Raw genomic sequence first — 17,677 nt, 5'->3', positions numbered from 1 at the left:
TTAATTTTTAATTTGACTTGACTTGACTCTTTGAATAACCGCACAAGAGTTCCTATGTGTGTAAGCACAAATGGCAAATAAAGTTTTTGACCTTTGACACTGCAGCTCGGAGTGTGCTGATATATCCATTTCATCTCCAATTTGAGCGACTGATTTCAAACTGATGCTCCCGTAGGGTGTGCCAGTATCAGTCTGCAAAGTGGAAACAATCTGCTGGAGAAGCCAAAGATAGATCAACCATGATTGAATGGCGGAGTAGTCCTGATGTGCCAAATGGCCTAATTCAGCTCCTGGATCTGATGAAACTTGTGAGCTAGCTTTGTCCTCTGCATGGTGGGGGAGGGGGCCGAGTGGGGGAGAGTTTTGGGGTATGCTATGGTGGGAGTTGTGGATGGGGAGCGAGTGAATTTAGTTTTCAGTTTAGAGATACAACGCGGAAACAGGCCCTTCGGCCCACCGAGTCCGTGCCGACCAGCGATCCCCACACACTAGCACTATCCTACACACACTAAGGTCAATTTACAAATTTACCAAGCCAATTAGCGCACAAACCTGTACGTCTGTTGAATGTGGGAGTATGGAGAGAAAACCCACGCAGGTCACAGGGAGAATGTACAAACTCCATACAGACAGCACCCATAATCAGGATCAAACCCGGGTCTCTAGCGCTGTAAGGCAGCAACTCCACCATGTGATGGATACCCAACAAGGGGAACAGAACCTAAAAATGATCTGTGTCACACAAAAGTACAAAATGTAAAACCATGTCTCCGACCAAAGTTTAACATAAACAGCGGAATTAAAGCTGCTCGCTCGGAGTCTCCGTTAGATGTAGTGATCTTCATTGTGTTGGAGTCTGGCAAAGAATAGAAAGTTACCACCTTTAACTTCATGTACAGAAGCTTTAGCTGTGGTTGCTGAGGTTGGCTCAGGGTGGGAAATGTTCAGGGCCTGGTGTTACCAGTGAGCATTCTTCGCCTTTACTAGCTGATGGAGAAAGTGCGTGTGGCTGGCGTACAGATTCTGCTCCTTCTCGATGTCCATCCACTTCACCGCACCAGCATCATCCCCAGCTTGAAGGGAGAGTTTTCCCACACTCTCACCTGAAGCAAGACAGAAGCCAAATAAGACTGCACGGTAATCAAGAATAGACACAAAATGCTACAGTAAGTAACTCAGCGGGTCCGGCAGCAACTCTGGAGAAAAATAGGTAACGTTTCGGGTCGGAACCCTTCTCCAGACTGTATCACTGTACAGTCCTGTACTGCACAGTGACGTTATGGATCAGGTTCCTTCTTCAGACCTTGCTTTAGCACTCTGCGTTTTGCTTAACATTCCATCATCTGCAGTTTCTTGCGTCTCCAACAGTTTAATAATTTAGACATGTGCAATACAAATTATTATAAATTCAAAATAACCATCAATATAAAGGAAACTCGGAGAATAGGGAGGGCTGCAAATGTGGTTGCATCTCACGCTTACAGATGTGCAGTAATACATGCCTGAAGTTGATCTAGCTTCCATGGATAACAAGGCAGACTGGAGTTCTCACAGCACTAGAACATAAACAGGCCATTCATATTTGACCCTTCTGAATACCACAACCATTAGTATCTATCTCCACATAAGAAGCAATTACCTGTCTCGTCATGGTAATTCATGGCCACAGTTTCCATCCAGGCATTATCAGTATTCCGAGGGTCATCAACATATCCTTGATATACCTAAGCAGATGAACATCAGTGATAATTCAAACAGGTACGCAGCTTGTGTTCTGCCACTGCTGTTTTCACTCTCCTGGTGCACTAAGGTAGTTAAGGCAATCCTTGACCAACAGGAGAAGGTGGAAAGAGAGAATGAGGAAGTGGAGTGAGGGATGGATCAGACAGGAAAGAAACAGAGAGGGGAGTGAGGGTGCAGAGTGACGTGGAGAGTGAGGGTAGTTTGCGCAGAGTTTTTCTTTAATATACCAAAAATAATTTTAATCAACTATTTACAAAAATGATATATACAATACAAACACCATAATACAAGGTAAAATAAATATTCTTAAATACTAAATAAACTATTATACAACTATATCGGCATCCTTATGAAAGGTGCAATCCACCCTGTAGTCTGTGGGGAGTGACGTGGAGAGTGAGGGTACAGGGAGCAGTGATGTAGAGAGTGAGGGTAGAGAATGCAGAGTGACGTGCAGAGTGAGGGTTGAGGGCAGTGACGTGGAGAGTGAGAGTAGTGAGAGTAGAGAGAGCAATATCAGGCAGAGCAGAGGGATGAGCAGGATGGAGCGGCAGATGTGCAGATCAGAACAACCCAGATGGCAGAGCAATTAACCTTAAAACCCACCTTTATTGCAAATAATCTGCTCTTGCTGATGTTTAATCAACTCATTCAATTTACAGGATAACATGAAACTCTTTATGGACAAGGATCTCCTGTGCAGGGACTGCCTTGCTTGCTCCCGAGGTTTGTGAGAGAATCATTGATGCATATTGTTCTCTGCAGTGAGTCACTTACTCAATTATCATAAACCAGCAATATATATACTTCTATAAATAGATGGAAGATAGACACAAAATGCTGGAGAGAAGGAATAGGTGACGTTTCGGGTTGAGACCCTTCTTCAAACTGAGCTATATATAGATGGATTTTTGAGCTTTTTCTCCAGCAATCTCAGTGTTTGTATGTATCAGGAAGACACATTAACCTCAGAGTCTGCAATCCATTCCAGGTATTTCATGGACATCTCTTTCACATATTCATTTGTGTGTTATTGTGTTCATAGTCTAGTTAAGCTGCAACAAATAAGGGATTTTGTTTTTCAGGGTCTGAAGAAGATCTTGACCCGAAACGTCACCTATTCCTTTTCTCCAGAGATGCTGTCTGACCCGCTGAGTTACTCCAACATTTTGTGTCTATCAAGGGAATTCCATTGTCCCATTGCTGTTGCATAAGACAAAAAAGCTTTTGACTCTCTCTCGGGTCTGCTAACAGGTAGCAAAACCATAGCTCCTTTAATCACCTGCCACGCTTGGACACGGTGTAGATGGAACTAGATAGTTCCAAGCTTGATGCCTGATAATGCTTTGAGTACATTGTTCTTTCTTGGGCCAGCGTTTAGTCTCCAGGTGATCTCAGGAATGCGCTGGCACTCGGCATTCTGGGTCAGCTGGGGAAGGGTGTGACTGCTGGTAGGAACCCATTGGAACTGTACTCTAGTGAGAGCCGGCAAAGGATCAGACTTAACAATATCAGGGTGAACCGAAAATAGACTCATCGGGTCAGGTAGCATCTCTGGAGAAACGGAATAGGTGACGATTTGGGTCGAGACCTTTCTTCAGCCAAATTGTCCCTAGTGTGTGTAGGATAGTGTCAGTATGCAGAGATCGCTGGTCGGCACGGACCCGAAGGGCCTGTTTCCTCGCTGAATCTCTAATCTAAACTGACATAGCATTACCTCCTGTAATAGGATGCAAGCATGTCCCATGAAATCCCCAATATCCATAGAGGATGCAGCTCTCCAATAAAACACTGTGAGAGCATTAGAGACCCCCCCCCCTCTGTCTGTTTACCCTCCGGATGCAGATCAAAAATGTGTAATACTGACCATCTCTCCAGCCTCAAACAGGAAGTTGATTAACTCTTTCATCCCCTGCCTCTCGGCTTCTGGTAGACCCAAGGAGTTCAGTGTTTCTTCTCCAAACTCCCTCCTGAGTGTGGCCGACACCTTCTCACCAGGGTCCACCATTCCCTGTAAGAAAACAAATTGGAATATAGCCTTAGAAAGTGTTTGTAGTTACACTATTACTTTCATTCCGGTCCTGAATCAGATCATTCACCCAGCTACTCATAAAAATACAAATTCACCCAGAAGAATCTTTCTTCAGCTAGGCAGTTTGAAACCAATCTTTCTGAACTGGAGCAATGGCAAGCTTAGATTCAACATTACATTCAAAGGAGCATAAAACTTCCTCCCCTCTACCCAACATTATTCCTCAAACAAAGTGTCAGATTGACAATTGCCAAGTCCAATAGTGTCCCAATATATTCCCAATTAAATGGAAAGGGTGTAAAATGACTTGCAAGGATGTTACTGGGTCTAGATAGTTTAAGTTGTAAGAAGGGGCAAATGGGCTAGGTCTTTTTCCCAAGGAGCATAGTAGGTGCTATTATCATGTACAGTACTGATTACTTACTTATTTTAATACCTCGTTTTTAACATTGTTTTTAAATTGTGTCCTGTATTTTTATGATTGTATATTATGCACCAATGGAGTGGCAACAACAATTTCGTTGTGTGCAGTGCTTACAACAACAAATAAAGGCATTTCATTTCATTTCAGGCATATCATTATGAAGAGGTTACATGAGGTAAATAGCCCATCTTTTTCCCAGTCTAAAACAAAAGGGTATAGGTTTAAGGAGAGAGGGGAAAGATTTTAAAAGCATCTGTGGGTAGTGTGTACATGGACCAAGCTGTCAGAGGAAGCGGTTGAGGTAGTACAATTAAAAGCCACTCCGACAGGTAGATGGACAGGAAAGGTGCGTTGGGAGATGGGGCCAGGAGGAGGCAAGTAAGACCGACAGGATTGTGAAACTTCATCAGCATGGACTAACTGGGCCGAAGAGCAATACAGCACACGCTCTAAACCGCCACTTTGTGTTGAGGGTGCGCATTCAGCATGAAATTGCCTGTGATTGCTAAAGCAATTGAGTCCATTTGCCAGCAGCAAAAGGAAGATCCTTTCACTTGTCTGAGCGCGAGGGGCTGCACGGTGGCGCTGTTGCCTCACAGCGCCGGAGACCCGGGTTCCATCCTGACTATGGGTGCTGTCTGTACAGAGTTGGTGAGGATGTTAGGGGTTTAGAGTGTTGGAGTTAGAAGGAGAGGCTAGATTGGCTGTGGATATTTTTCCATGGAGCATAGGAGCCTGAGGAGTAACATAGAGATTTACAAAATCACAGCGAGCATAGATAACACGAACAGCCAATATTTCCCCCAGAATAGGGGAGGGGGTTCTGAAATTACAGGGCATAGATTTCAGGTGAGGGGAAAAAGATTTTAAAAGGACCTGAGGGGCTGATTTTTCACAGAGGGTGGTGATGATATGGAACCAGTTGTCACAAATTGGAAGTGGCAGGTACAATTATGACATTTAAACATAGGCACTCAGACATAGATGGGAAAGGTACGGAGAGATATGGCCCCAGCACAGACAAGTGGGTCAGGCTCGGTTAGGCAACTTGGTCGGCATGGATGAGTTGGGCCGAAGGGCCTGTTTCTGTGCTGTTCAGTTCGATGACTCCATGACTTCAGGCGAGGTAACTTCTCAGAAGCTACAGTTGTTCTTGAATGCTCTGAGCAGAAGACCGAATGGGGCAGGGTTCCAACTACTGATCAGTTTCACTAAACCCCTCTCACTAGATGAGGAGGAGAGTGAAGGGGGAGGGGGGGAGGGGGGTGGTGGGGCGGCTAAAGAGACTTCAGTCCTGTCAAATTGTTGCTGATTCTCACCAACTACCTGAAGAACAGCAATGGGGCGAGGTGAAGAGCGAGAACACTAGAATAATGGAAATTGTATCACAATATAGGCCACCATTCACCATGGAAGGGTGATATAAAATGGCGGAAATAAATAAAATGGCAGCTGCAAAATCGTATGGATTTTATGCTCCAAGGTGATATTAAATTAAGCCACCAGAGAGCAGCTCTAAACCTAACTGATGGCAACCAAAATCATGTAGATAGTACTCCTGTGCTTACCCCAGGAATTGCCCATTCCTTGTTGTCTTTTCTACAAATTGCCACAAACTGCAAGATTGGCTTCCCAGAGCAATTGTGAGTCACCGTTTTTCCACTCTCCTTCTTCCACCTGTGAAAGGTGAGAGAGAGGTAGAGGTAGAAAGCAGGGAGAGAGAGGCAAGAGAAGACGACATCGACAATTTATCAGCATGCATTGGGTCACGGCTACTTGTGTGTTGATGCAAGCTATTTTAAGAAGTCAACATGTACACAGTTCACCACATTCGACAGTCCAAAATAAGCTGACTTCAGCATAAATGTCACGCTCTGGAGTTCTTTGTTGTAAATTATTCTTTCTTAGAATCTCCATCAACATCACAAGTTCAAAACTACAACTTAAATCAGACACTACCTCCTTGGAAAGCGTTTTCATTGCAGACTGGTATATGTAAGAACCATTTGATTGAGGGCTAATGGATATCTAGCTGTGTGGTGTGGTACCAAGCACTAGAGAGCATGGGTTTCATCCAGTTTCTTGAGTTAGCTGAGAGCAGGTACATCAGTAGCAGCAAATAGTTTAACCAATCTCAAAGGGCGACACAGACAAAAAGGAAAAAAAAAAGGAAACTGAAATACTGGAAATACTGTGTAGAAAGGAACTGCAGATGCTGGTTTAAAGCGAATATAGACACAAACTGCTGGGGTAACTCAGCGGGTCAGGCAGCATCTCTGGAGAAAAAGGATGCGAAAAATCTATGAAAGTAAGCATGCAGGTACAGCAGGCAGTGAAGAAAGCGAATGGCATATTGGCCTTTATAACAAGAGGAGTCGAGTATAGGAGCAAAGAGGTGCTTCTGCAGTTGTACAGAGCCCTAGTGAGACCAATTAACCTACAAACCCATATGTCTTCGGAGAGTGGGTGGAAACCAGAGCACCCGACGCAAACCCACGTGGTCGCGTGGAGAACTCCGTAAAGACAGCACCTGTAGTCAGGTTCGAACCCGCATCTCGTGTAAGGCAGCAACTCTATTGCTGTGTCAACGTGCCATGCCATTTTAGTTTCTTTTCCCACATCACCCGCACCCAGACCTCATCATCTGTTTTTGTCCCACTCCTGGTTCCATCCACCCTTCACCCATCAAATTACCTCCACGTCTGCCTTTCATCTCTCCCATAAATGTCTCCCAATATCATCTTCCTTACATAGCAGATTCCAACACTGGCAGCTTTGGTGTTCCTGTTTGCCACCTATCAGCAGTTGTCTCTGCCTTCATCCTCTGCTCCACCCCACCTGGCTCCCTCTGTCTGCCCGTTCTTTCATTGCCTGTTTCTGCCTGTCATCCACCTGCCTCCGTCTGCCAATTCCGACCCTCTTGATTCCATCAGCCCAGCATCCTTCACCCCTCCTCAGTCTGCCGACTGGCCCCCGTCCCCCCCCTCCCCCCTTATACTCTCTCCACTCTCAGTCCCAATGCAGGGTCCTGACCCAGAACATCGACAACCCCTTACTCCCGCAGATGCTGTTGGATCTGCTGAAATCCCTCAGCAATTCTTTTTTTTGTTGCTATATTTGAATAGATATTTTACATTAATTTCAGATTGGGCGGCGGTGGTGGTGGGGCCTCGCGGGTGACCCGCGACCAGCGGTCGATGATCGTGGGGGGGGGGGGGGGGGAGAGGGGTAGGGAATGGGGACCCGGTGTGAAGAACAGTGGAGGACCCGGTGTGGTGTGGGGGGACCACCATGAAGATCTAGGGAGTACCCGGCGGGGGGGGGGGGGGGGGGGGACAACCGCTGTGAGGGACGGTGGGAGAACAAAGGGGGAGGCATCCTAGTTTTAGAATCCTCTGCCCAGGGGATAACCTGCATTCCTTTGTTTGTTTGTTCATTCGCCGTGCACACGGCAGCCAGCCAACATACCCTTGTCTTTTTAATTTTTTTTTACTATTAATTTAATTCATTTAATTTTAATTTCAACTTTATCGTGCACCTTGTTGTGTGTTGGCAGACCAACTTGACTACTGGCAGACCAACTTTCCTCCAGGGATGAAGAAAGTTTTATCGTATCGTAAAAAGAGGGAGATCAGCACACTGTGTACACATAAACATAGGGCACAAACCTGGTCACAATGGGGTCTGCTGCATGGTTCGGGCCCCACCTTCCCAGGAGTCCTCGCCCTTTTAATCCAGTCCGTCCACAAGGATTCCTAAGGCATAAGATAATGTACAGGTGAACCAATTATTTGTACCTCCGCCAAAACTGGCAGGCAGTTTAAATTGGTATTCAATGGATCAGTATTGGTATTAAGTTGGTATTCAATGGATTGGTAGATACAAAATGCTGGAGTAACTCAGCGATACAGGCAGCATCTCTGGATAGAAGGCATGGGTGATGTTTCAGGTTGAGGCCCTTCTTCGGTCTTGACCCGAAACATCATTCACTCCTTCTATCCACAGATGTTGCCGGTCCCGTTGACTTACTCCAGCATTTTGTGTCTATCTTCGGAGTAAACCAGCATCTGCAGCTCCTTCCGACACATTTCAATGGATTGGTAGTAAATCAGTATTCAATGGATCGGTATTGCTGTTAATTTGTATTCAATGGATTGATATTGGTATTCAATGGGGATTCATTAAAATCAATGGATAATTCACCTAACTGCAGCCCAAAGGCATGTGTAAGATGCCTATCCTACCACTTACCAAGACTGAGCCTGATGTTATGGGCTCTGATTACCTCTGATGATATTTCTGTTTCCTACAACCTCTATATAAATTTGAGACACCTTTGTTTTTTTTATCCACTCTTTACCTAATGCTAACCTGCTCTGTCTTCCATTATCCTACAAGTAACAAGGAGATGACCTGCCATCACGACACTTTCAGCAATGGCCCAAAAGCAGCTTCTGGGAAGTCCCAAGGCTACTCTCCTTTCTGATAGAGTTGGAGTATCATCATGCAGTGCCTTCCCACAAAAATGCGCGGAAACTCAGTTGTTCTCATCAAGCTGAAAATATTAGCTAGTACATGGAAGAAGGTTCACTAGGTCTTCAACATCAAGCACTGAGATCTTTTACATTAAGTTGAGAGGGAGAATAGGACTTACATTTACCATTTCATCTCAAGACTGCTCTGACAAATGGGGTCATTTAGTATTGCACCTCAATGTCAGTCCAAGCCTGTGGAATGGGGCTTGTACCTACATCTATCACAGTATGTATTATCCACTCGCCCACGGTTGAAAGGGGAATGAACAATTTCCAACAGAAACATCCAAACTCACTGCATTATCCAATTTCCCAAGAAAATCATTCTTATATGTGGGATACTGAAGCTGCCATGTTATGTTAGCAGCTTACAATAATTTGGAAACAGGCAAATGTGCAGAATTTCCCCAATGTCTCACTCCAGTGTTATAGAACATAGAGCAGTGCAAGAACAGGCTCTTCGGCCCACATTGTCTGTACGGAACGTGATGTCCAAACCATCCCTTATCTACCTGCGCATAATCCATATTCCCTGCCATTCCCTGCATAACCATATGCCTATCCAAAAGCTTCTAAAATGACACTATCGTATCTCCCTCAACCACCAACCCTGGCAGCGTGTTCCAGGCACTTCCCACCGTCTCTGTAAAATAATTGCCTCAAATGTGAATCTTCCTTAAACTTTGCCCCTCTCACCTTAATAAAGACATAAAGAATGTGAACAGTGGAGCTGTGAGCATGCCTCCAAACCAACACCTCAAAGCAACAAAGGGATATCAACAAAAATCAGATACAGACTTTTAACACTTAGAAACACACTCAGCTTTTCATAAACAGAGTGAGGAAAATACATCGTGCTCCATCACATGAAGAGGAGAGGATCAGGGTCGGCTAGGCTAAAGTATGGTGCAGATATAAACATCTCCCCGGATACATCTATTTTCATGAGTGGACATTGAGCAAGGAAGTCCCACCTTGGGAAACCATTTATCAGATTATATTTTCCTGTATGGGACCTTCTATCCACGTCACCATCCAACTGATTGAACTTCAGCACCGTGTTCAATTCTCCTTCATCTCTGTAAATGAAAACAAGAAAGGCAGTCCAGTTATAGCCGAGTTACATTAAAGCAGAAGACAAGTCATTCAAGTGCAGGAAGCTCCATAAACTGCAGGTTTGCTGCTATGTTCCATATTATATATTAGCAATAATATTTATTCAAATGCCCATTGTCACTGTATTCAGTCGGTGGTTATAGATTGTGCAGAGGTTTCCTCTGATGTGATCTTCAGCTTTTCCTCTCTGAAGACTCTGGTTAGCATTATTGTGATGCTTTTCACTCTTTGCATGCAAATTAAAAGATTGTACGTGGGTGAGTGGGTACTACATACCTCTTGCACTGATATATTTAGGTTCCGACCCATTCCCTGGGTGTGCGCTGACATTGACGTGCAATAGCCAAATGGATTTATCGTCAGAGCAGTCTTGAGATGAAATGGTACATGGAGGTCCCATTTTTCCCCTCAACACCATGTAAAAAATCCCATTGTGTGACGTTGAAGACCGATGGAGCCCACCCCTGTGCCCAGGCCAATATTTATCCTTCAACCAACAGCTCAAAGGACAGGTTATCTGGTCATTTCATTGTTGATCCTGAAACCATACTGTGTGAAAATCAGCTCCCACATTTTTTTTACTTTACAGCAGCAACTATACTACAAAGATATCGTTAACTTTTAACAATCCCGATGAAAAGTAATTGACCAGAAATATCAATTCTGTATCTCTATCTACAGATGTTTCCTGACCTGTTTTATTTCAAATGTACTTCATTAGCTAAACAATGACTTTGGTGGGTCTTGTTGAGAACATCGCTTACATAAATACAAGTTCTTTCTTTTCATATGCCACTTCAGTTGATGGCTCGATGGCCTGTGTTACACGAGTGTTTAACAACGTGATGTTGGGAATGCTCTGGTGATCAAGTCATTAATTGTACACGGCTTGTTACCAGCAGTCAGTCAGTTTAAGTGTCAGATACAGCCAGAAACCAAAAAGAAGATAGAAACTACAGCAGGATTAGGCCTCGTGGCGTTCTAAGCTACAAAGAAGGTGACTGCTATGATGTATCTTTTATTTTAAACCCTGCCCTCTGCCAGATTGTAAGAGGAATATCAACACAGAAAATGCTATCGAGAGTCAACCAGAAATATTAATTTTGGCACATTCTGAATTCACTTAATCTGGTTCCTACTCAGTGCTCTCATAATCTTGGTACAAAACAATGGTGTCTGTTTCCTTCCATGAATTATTAGAGCATTCCCTTCAGTGACAGACATACAACAGCAACAATAATATTTGTACTGAATATTCACGTGTTCAAATATATCAAAACATTTCGACTCAGCGGGGTAGTGGTAGCTAGCCTTACAGCGCCAGAGACCCGGGTTCGATCCTGACAACGGGAGTTTGTCTGTACGGAGTTTGTACGTTCTCCTCGTGACCTGCGTGGGTTTCCCCCGAGATCTTCGCTTTCCTCCCACACTCCAAAGACGTACAGGTTTGATGGTTAACTGGCTTGGTGCACATGCAAAATTTGTCCCCAGTGTGTGTCGGATAGTGTTAATGTGCAGGGATTGCTGGCTGGTGTGGGCTCCATGGGCCGAAGGGCCTGTTTCCATGTTGTGTCTCTAAACTAAACTTCATTAATGCACATACCGAACTGAAGCAGGAGATACTAGTGGTAAGCAGAAGTTTGAGCAGAGATAGATTTAAAGACCGGATGTCAAGGAGGGAGATTGAGGGGTGATGGGATTTAGGGAAGGAATTCCAGAAAGTGATGCCAATGTGGCTGACTGAGGGAGAAGGTGGCTGGAGCATTATCAGCACAGAGTGCCATTGGAGTCTGCTTAATAAAATTGTGGTTGGTCTATATTCTGGCTCTAGTAATCCACCTTGATTTAATATTCCCGTCTGCCAATTCCAGCACTGGAACATTCTATACTGGAAATAACAAGGGGTGTCAACAGGACTGGGGCTGGAGTGGGGTGTTGGAGAACATTGTTAGAGAACTGTCATGTAGGTGGTGGAGATTGTCTTTGTATTAAAGAGTAGATCCAGTTGCGAAATCACCTTGCCTGGAGCAGGCACGGCTCACAACTAGAGGGCTGACTGTGCTTTGTAAATGGCGCCATGACAAGGCGCCTCTTGCGTGCGGGATCAGTACACTATTTCTAATTTGCTAATCGGGGATGTGCTTGGGTATGGCAATACACCACTGGACTGTAAGAAAATAATTTCACTGTGTGTTTACAACTCACACGTGACAATAAAAACACCATTGAACCATTAAAAACGGGAAAAGTGCAAAGTCTGTTCAGCCTATATTACTAGCTGGGAAAAGATGGTGAAACTGTGGCTAAAGTATACAGAGTTGGTATTACAGGGCAAAGATAAGAGTTTTGATATTCCTAATAATTAGTGAGAGGTAACTGCAACTCAACCAAGGGGATTAAACAAACTGTGGACAGATCATCAGCTCAAACTGTGGATAATCACCAAGATATTAATGATTAAAAAAGACCAAAGTGTAAGTCCTGTTGTAGGGGGGACAATGACAGGAAGGGAGGCTATTGCTTTATATGTTTTGACTATGACGGGATTGATTAGAGTGGAACCAAGTGCATGTTGCCCTTCTTAACTGGAAAAGAGTACAGTGTGCCTGACCAGATCAGGAGCAGCCTAGTTAGCTCAGTTGGTAGAGCATGCGTCTCTTAATCTCAGGACCATGGGTTCGAGCCTCATGTAGGCCATACTTTCTTTAAGAGTGGCACAACTTGTAGAGCTGCTGCTTCACAGTGCCAGCGACCTGGGTTCGATCCTGACCTCGGATGCGGTCCGTCTTGAGTTTGTTCTTTCCCCCCCCCCCCCCCCCCCCCCCGTGACCACCTCTGGTTTCCTCCCACATCCCTAAGGCATGTGGATTTGTTGTGGGTTAATTGCAAAATGCTGAGTGTGTAGGGAGTGGATGGGCAAATGGGATAAGATAGATGGTCAGCGTAGACTCGGTAGGTCGAATGGCCTGTTTCCATGTTGTATCGCTAACCTAATCTACTTTACGCAAGGGAAGTCAATCATACAACATTCTCTTTATGTCAGTGTACCTGTAAGGTAGGTCTGCCCAGGATGGTTGCTTCAGCAGGGCGGGGGCAGTATAGTCGACTGGGTTGTAATTAGTCCATGGGACTGCCCAGTCCACTTTATCATCGGGGACAGGGAACCGGAGAACTGCAGAACATGGATACACCTCACTGCGTGCCTTCATGTGGAGGCACTTGACAATCTCCATGAGAGACACAAACGTCACGCACTTTGCTTTAAATATAGGCCGGCGGTGTAACTGTTGTACTGCAGCCAACCTGTAAAAACAGCCACTGATGTGTAAAACAGCATATTGCAACCGAGTAACTATATATTTAAACATTTATTGTTAAACAGTGTATTTTAAATGTGATTTATCGGCAGAGCTGTAAGAGCTTACAGGAGGTACAAAATGTTTCATGATCTGACGTTGGACTGTTAACTTGAGGCGCTTGGAGCTGTCATCTCCTTCTAACCAACATGAGCCGAGTGATGAAGAGGTAGGGCTGCAAGGTGATGCAGCGGTAGAGTTGCTGCCTCAAAGCGCCAGAGACCCGGGTTCAATCCTGACTACGGGTCCTGTCTGTACGGAGTTTGTTCGATCGTCCTGTGACCGCGTGGGTTTTAACCGGGTGCTCCGGTTTCCTCCCACATTCCAAAGGCGTGCAGGTTTGTAGATTAGCTAGACACAAAGTGCTGGAGTAACTCAGCGGGTCAGACAGCATCTCTGGAGCAAAAGGACATCTTTTTTCTCCAGAGATGCTGCCTGACCTGCTGAGTTACCCCAGCACTTTGTGTCCATTCTCAGTATAAATCAGCATATGGTGCCACTTTCCCTACTTGCTGTTCTATGCTTTATCCATGCTTATATTCCCTCCAATGACACAGGCTCTAATCTTGTGATTTAAGCTATCGTGAGGTCCCTTGTCAATGGCCTTTTAGAAGGTGGTACATCTCTTCTGGCTCCAATCTATCCACTCTGGTCCAGAGTTCCCCAAAAAAACTAATACATTTGTTAGACATGATTTCCCCTTCATGAAGCCTTACCGATTCTGTTTAATTTGGATTATGAATTATGATTTTTTCCCCTGAATACTTGTTCCTAACAGCTTTCCAATAATAGATGTTACGGTAATTGGCCTAATAGAAACATAGAAACATAGAAACATAGAAATTAGGTGCAGGAGTAGGCCATTCGGCCCTTCGAGCCTGCACCGCCATTCAATATGATCATGGCTGATCATCCAACTCAGTATCCCGTACCTGCCTTCTCTCCATACCCTCTGACCCCCTTAGCCACAAGGGCCACATCTAACTCCCTCTTAAATTTAGCCAATGAACTGGCCTCGACTACCCTCTGTGGCAGGGAGTTCCAGAGATTCACCACTCTCTGTGTGAAAAAAGTTCTTCTCATCTCGGTTTTAAAGGATTTCCCCCTTATCCTTAAGCTGTGACCCCTTGTCCTGGACTTCCCCAACATCGGGAGCAATCTTCCTGCATCTAGCCTGTCCAACCCCTTAAGAATTTTGTAAGTTTCTATAAGATCCCCTCTCAATCTCCTAAATTCTAGAGAGTATAAACCAAGTCTATCCAGTCTTTCTTCATAAGACAGTCCTGACATCCCAGGAATCAGTCTGGTGAACCTTCTCTGCACTCCCTCTATGGCAATAATGTCCTTCCTCAGATTTGGAGACCAAAACTGTATGCAATACTCCAGGTGTGGTCTCACCAAGACCCTGTACAACTGCAGTAGAACCTCCCTGCTCCTATACTCAAATCCTTTTGCTATGAAAGCTAACATACCATTTGCTTTCTTCACTGCCTGCTGCACCTGCATGCCCACTTTCAATGACTGGTGTACCATGACACCCAGGTCTCGCTGCATCTCCCCTTTTCCTAGTCGGCCACCATTTAGATAATAGTCTGCTTCCTCCTTTTTCCTCCTACTACATGCTTCCTCCTTTTTATAACGAGAGTGTCACTTTGGCAGGTTTCCAAACCCCTGGCATCTCTCCAGATTTTTGGAAGATTACAAGTAATGTATGTACTACTTCCACGGCTACTTCTTTTGGGATCATTGGATGCCATCTATCTGAGCAGGGAATCATTAGTCACACTGTGTAGGAAGGAACTGCAGATGCCGGTTATACACCGAATATATAGACACAAAATGCTGGATAACTCAGCACAGGCAGCAGCTCTGGACAGAAGGAATGGGTGATGTGTCGGGTCGAGAAGAAGTCTGAAGAAGGGTCTCCACCTGAAACGTCACCCTTCTCTCCAGAGATACTGCCTGTCCCGCTGAGTTACTCCAGCATTTCGTGTTTATCATTAGTCCCATTAGTTGGCCAAATACCTAGTGATGGTGATGGCACTTAATTCCTTCAGGCACTATTCAGCATTAATGAGATGTTCACAGTATTTCTACAGTGAAGACCGATATATATCTGTTTAACTTCTTCGCCATTTCTTCATTCCCCATAACTATTTTACCAGTCTCATTAACTTGAACCTCTTGCTTCCTTTTTATATATGTAAATAAACGCTTTTTGTTTGTGTTTTTATATTCCTCACTAATTTACCCTCAATTTAATTTCTCTCTATGCCATCTTTAGCTGGATTCTGAATCGACCAAGTTTTCAGATCTACCGCTCTGATCTTTACCAGTCAAGTCCTGAAGCACACAGCTGATAGAATAGGGCTGCAGCAGAGATGAGAGCGCCCTCGCAAAAGAAAGTCGACTTTTCCTTACCCATCCTAACCTCCCTCTGGCAAATCAAGTTGTCCACAAAGAACAATGCATCAAGCGATCACCACATAGTCTTTGTGAAGGTAAACGTTTCCTCTTGTTACTTTACATTACCACCACATATGGGCCATGGGTTTCCTCAGGCCTCCGCTGCTCAAGCTTACAACCCAGCGGTAGGAATCTTGATTTCTCTAACTTCAAGTAACCCTTACTGCAACCCCTCTCTCTATCCCACTCCCACCAAGTCGTATGAGCTTCAAAGTCGTCTTGTTGAGTCTCATTGTCTGAAACTCGTTTTCACCTAGCTCACAGCTAACAATGAATGGCCTGATTCCTTGATCATTGTAACTGTTTGCATATCTTTCATTCATTTGTTCTATATCTCTCTCTATCACCGTCTATATCTTTTGTTTCCCTTTCCCAAACTGTCTGAAGAAGGGTCTCGACAAGAATCATCACCTGTTACTTTTCTCCAGAGATGCTGCATGACCCGCTGAGTTACTCCAGCTTTTTGTGTTCTTCTTCTCACCTTCTTTCCCTCTCCCTTCTATTTCTCCCCCTCTTCGTCCTTCCCTCCATTATTCCTTCCATCTCTCCCTCCCACCCTAGTTTTTGTTTCCCACTCATGCACCTCATTTCCCTCTCCTTCCTTCTCTGTACCTCTCACCCTTTCCTTTCTTCTCCACACCCACTATGCCCCTCCCATCGTTTCCTTCTCCTTCTCCCTTTCTTTCCCACTCTCTACTTCCTTCTATTTCTCCCCTTTCCTTCTTTCCCTGCTACTTTCCCCTTTTCTTCTTCTCCCCCTAGTTCCTTCTATTTCTCCCCTCTCTTGCTCCCTCCCTTCCCCCTTCCTTCTTTCTTTCCTCCTCCCCTCTCTTGTTCCTTCCACTTCTCCATCCTTTCTTTATCTCTCTCTCTCTCTCTCCCTCCATCTCTCCCTCCTTCCTTCCCTGTTATTCCTTCCATCCCTCCCTTTTCTTTCTCTTTCTTTCTTTCTCTCTCCCTTACTCAATTCAATTTCAATTAAAAAAAATTACTGGCATGATAAAAAAAACATTGTTATATTGCCAAAGTATAAAACATGACATACATATTTAAGATGCATAAGTATAAATACAAGTATACAGTGCATGGATAGATATGTCCCTGTACATCTCCCTCTCTCCCTTTCTCTCCCTCTCCCTCTCTCCCTCCCCCTCTCTCCCTCCCTCCCCCTCTATCCCTCCCCCTCTATCCCTCTCCCTCTATCCCGCTCCACATCCCGGTTTTCCAGCCCCCTATTCCCATTACCTTGCTGCCACAGCCAGGTTCCACATCCGGGAGTCGGTTACCCTGCCAACTCGTCAGGTGCCCCGCCGCCGCGCATGCTCGGTGGTGCTGGGCACGGGGCGCACCTGCGTCATGTGACGATGGCTATCTCCGCCATCTTTGATCCTGGCAGGACTCCCCAGACTCAGGGTGCAGGTGGTCCCAGGGTGCAGGTGGTCCCAGGGTGCAGGTGGTCCCAGGGTGCAGGTGGTCCCAGGGTGCAGGTGGTCCCAGACTGCAGGAGCTTTACTCGGAAAGCAAAGACCATCACTTAAATAATCAACTCTCTGCCCATAATGGAATGAGCTTCCAGTGGAAATGGTGGCGGCAGGTTCGTTGGTATTATTTAAAAATAAATTGGATAGGCATATGGATGAGAAGGGAATGGAGGGTTATGGTATGAGTGCAGGCAGGTGGGACTAAGGGAAAAAAGTTGTTCGGCACGGACTTGTAGGGCCGAGATGGCCTGTTTCCGTGCTGTAATTGTTATATGGTTATATGGTTATAATGGAGACAGAAGAGATTGCAGATGCTGGAATCCTTAAACAAAGCACAAGTTCCTCCAGCAGTTTGTAGTTTTCCTCTATTTATAACAACGCTTGGTGACTGTTCACAGGTCAGCACCAGTCAGTTGCAGCAGTGGCAATGTTTTGCTTTTTTTTGTATTGTGAATTGACACTGTAATAATTTCCCCTTAAATATGTATTAATTCCTCTGGTGTATTCACTTCCACATCCTCCAC

The 17,677-nt window shown here is 44.9% G+C and overlaps 1 protein-coding gene across 2 annotated transcripts; it reads right to left on the bottom strand.

Moving 5' to 3' along the window:
• Positions 1-571: 571 nt before the first annotated feature.
• LOC116987528 (ADP-ribose pyrophosphatase, mitochondrial-like) lies at positions 572-16,985 on the bottom strand. Of its 2 annotated transcripts, XM_033043625.1 has the most exons (8): positions 16,918-16,985; positions 12,899-13,153; positions 9,709-9,813; positions 7,868-7,954; positions 5,768-5,876; positions 3,611-3,754; positions 1,640-1,724; positions 572-1,103 (listed from the first exon to the last, which is right to left on the bottom strand). In XM_033043625.1, exons 1-8 carry the CDS (start codon positions 16,941-16,943, stop codon positions 958-960), a joined length of 957 nt encoding a protein of 318 aa, XP_032899516.1. In that variant the 5' UTR covers positions 16,944-16,985; the 3' UTR covers positions 572-957. The 2 variants fall into 2 exon arrangements, with proteins under 2 accessions (XP_032899516.1, XP_032899517.1); XM_033043626.1 differs by lacking the exon at positions 12,899-13,153 and having other exon boundaries at positions 573-1,103; positions 16,918-16,978.
• Positions 16,986-17,677: the final 692 nt, after the last annotated feature.

This window comes from Amblyraja radiata, chromosome 25, assembly GCF_010909765.2.
Source record: "Amblyraja radiata isolate CabotCenter1 chromosome 25, sAmbRad1.1.pri, whole genome shotgun sequence".
Lineage (NCBI taxonomy): Eukaryota > Metazoa > Chordata > Chondrichthyes > Rajiformes > Rajidae > Amblyraja > Amblyraja radiata.
Note: the sequence above shows the minus strand (reverse complement) of the source record. Positions and strands in the feature narration are given on the sequence as shown.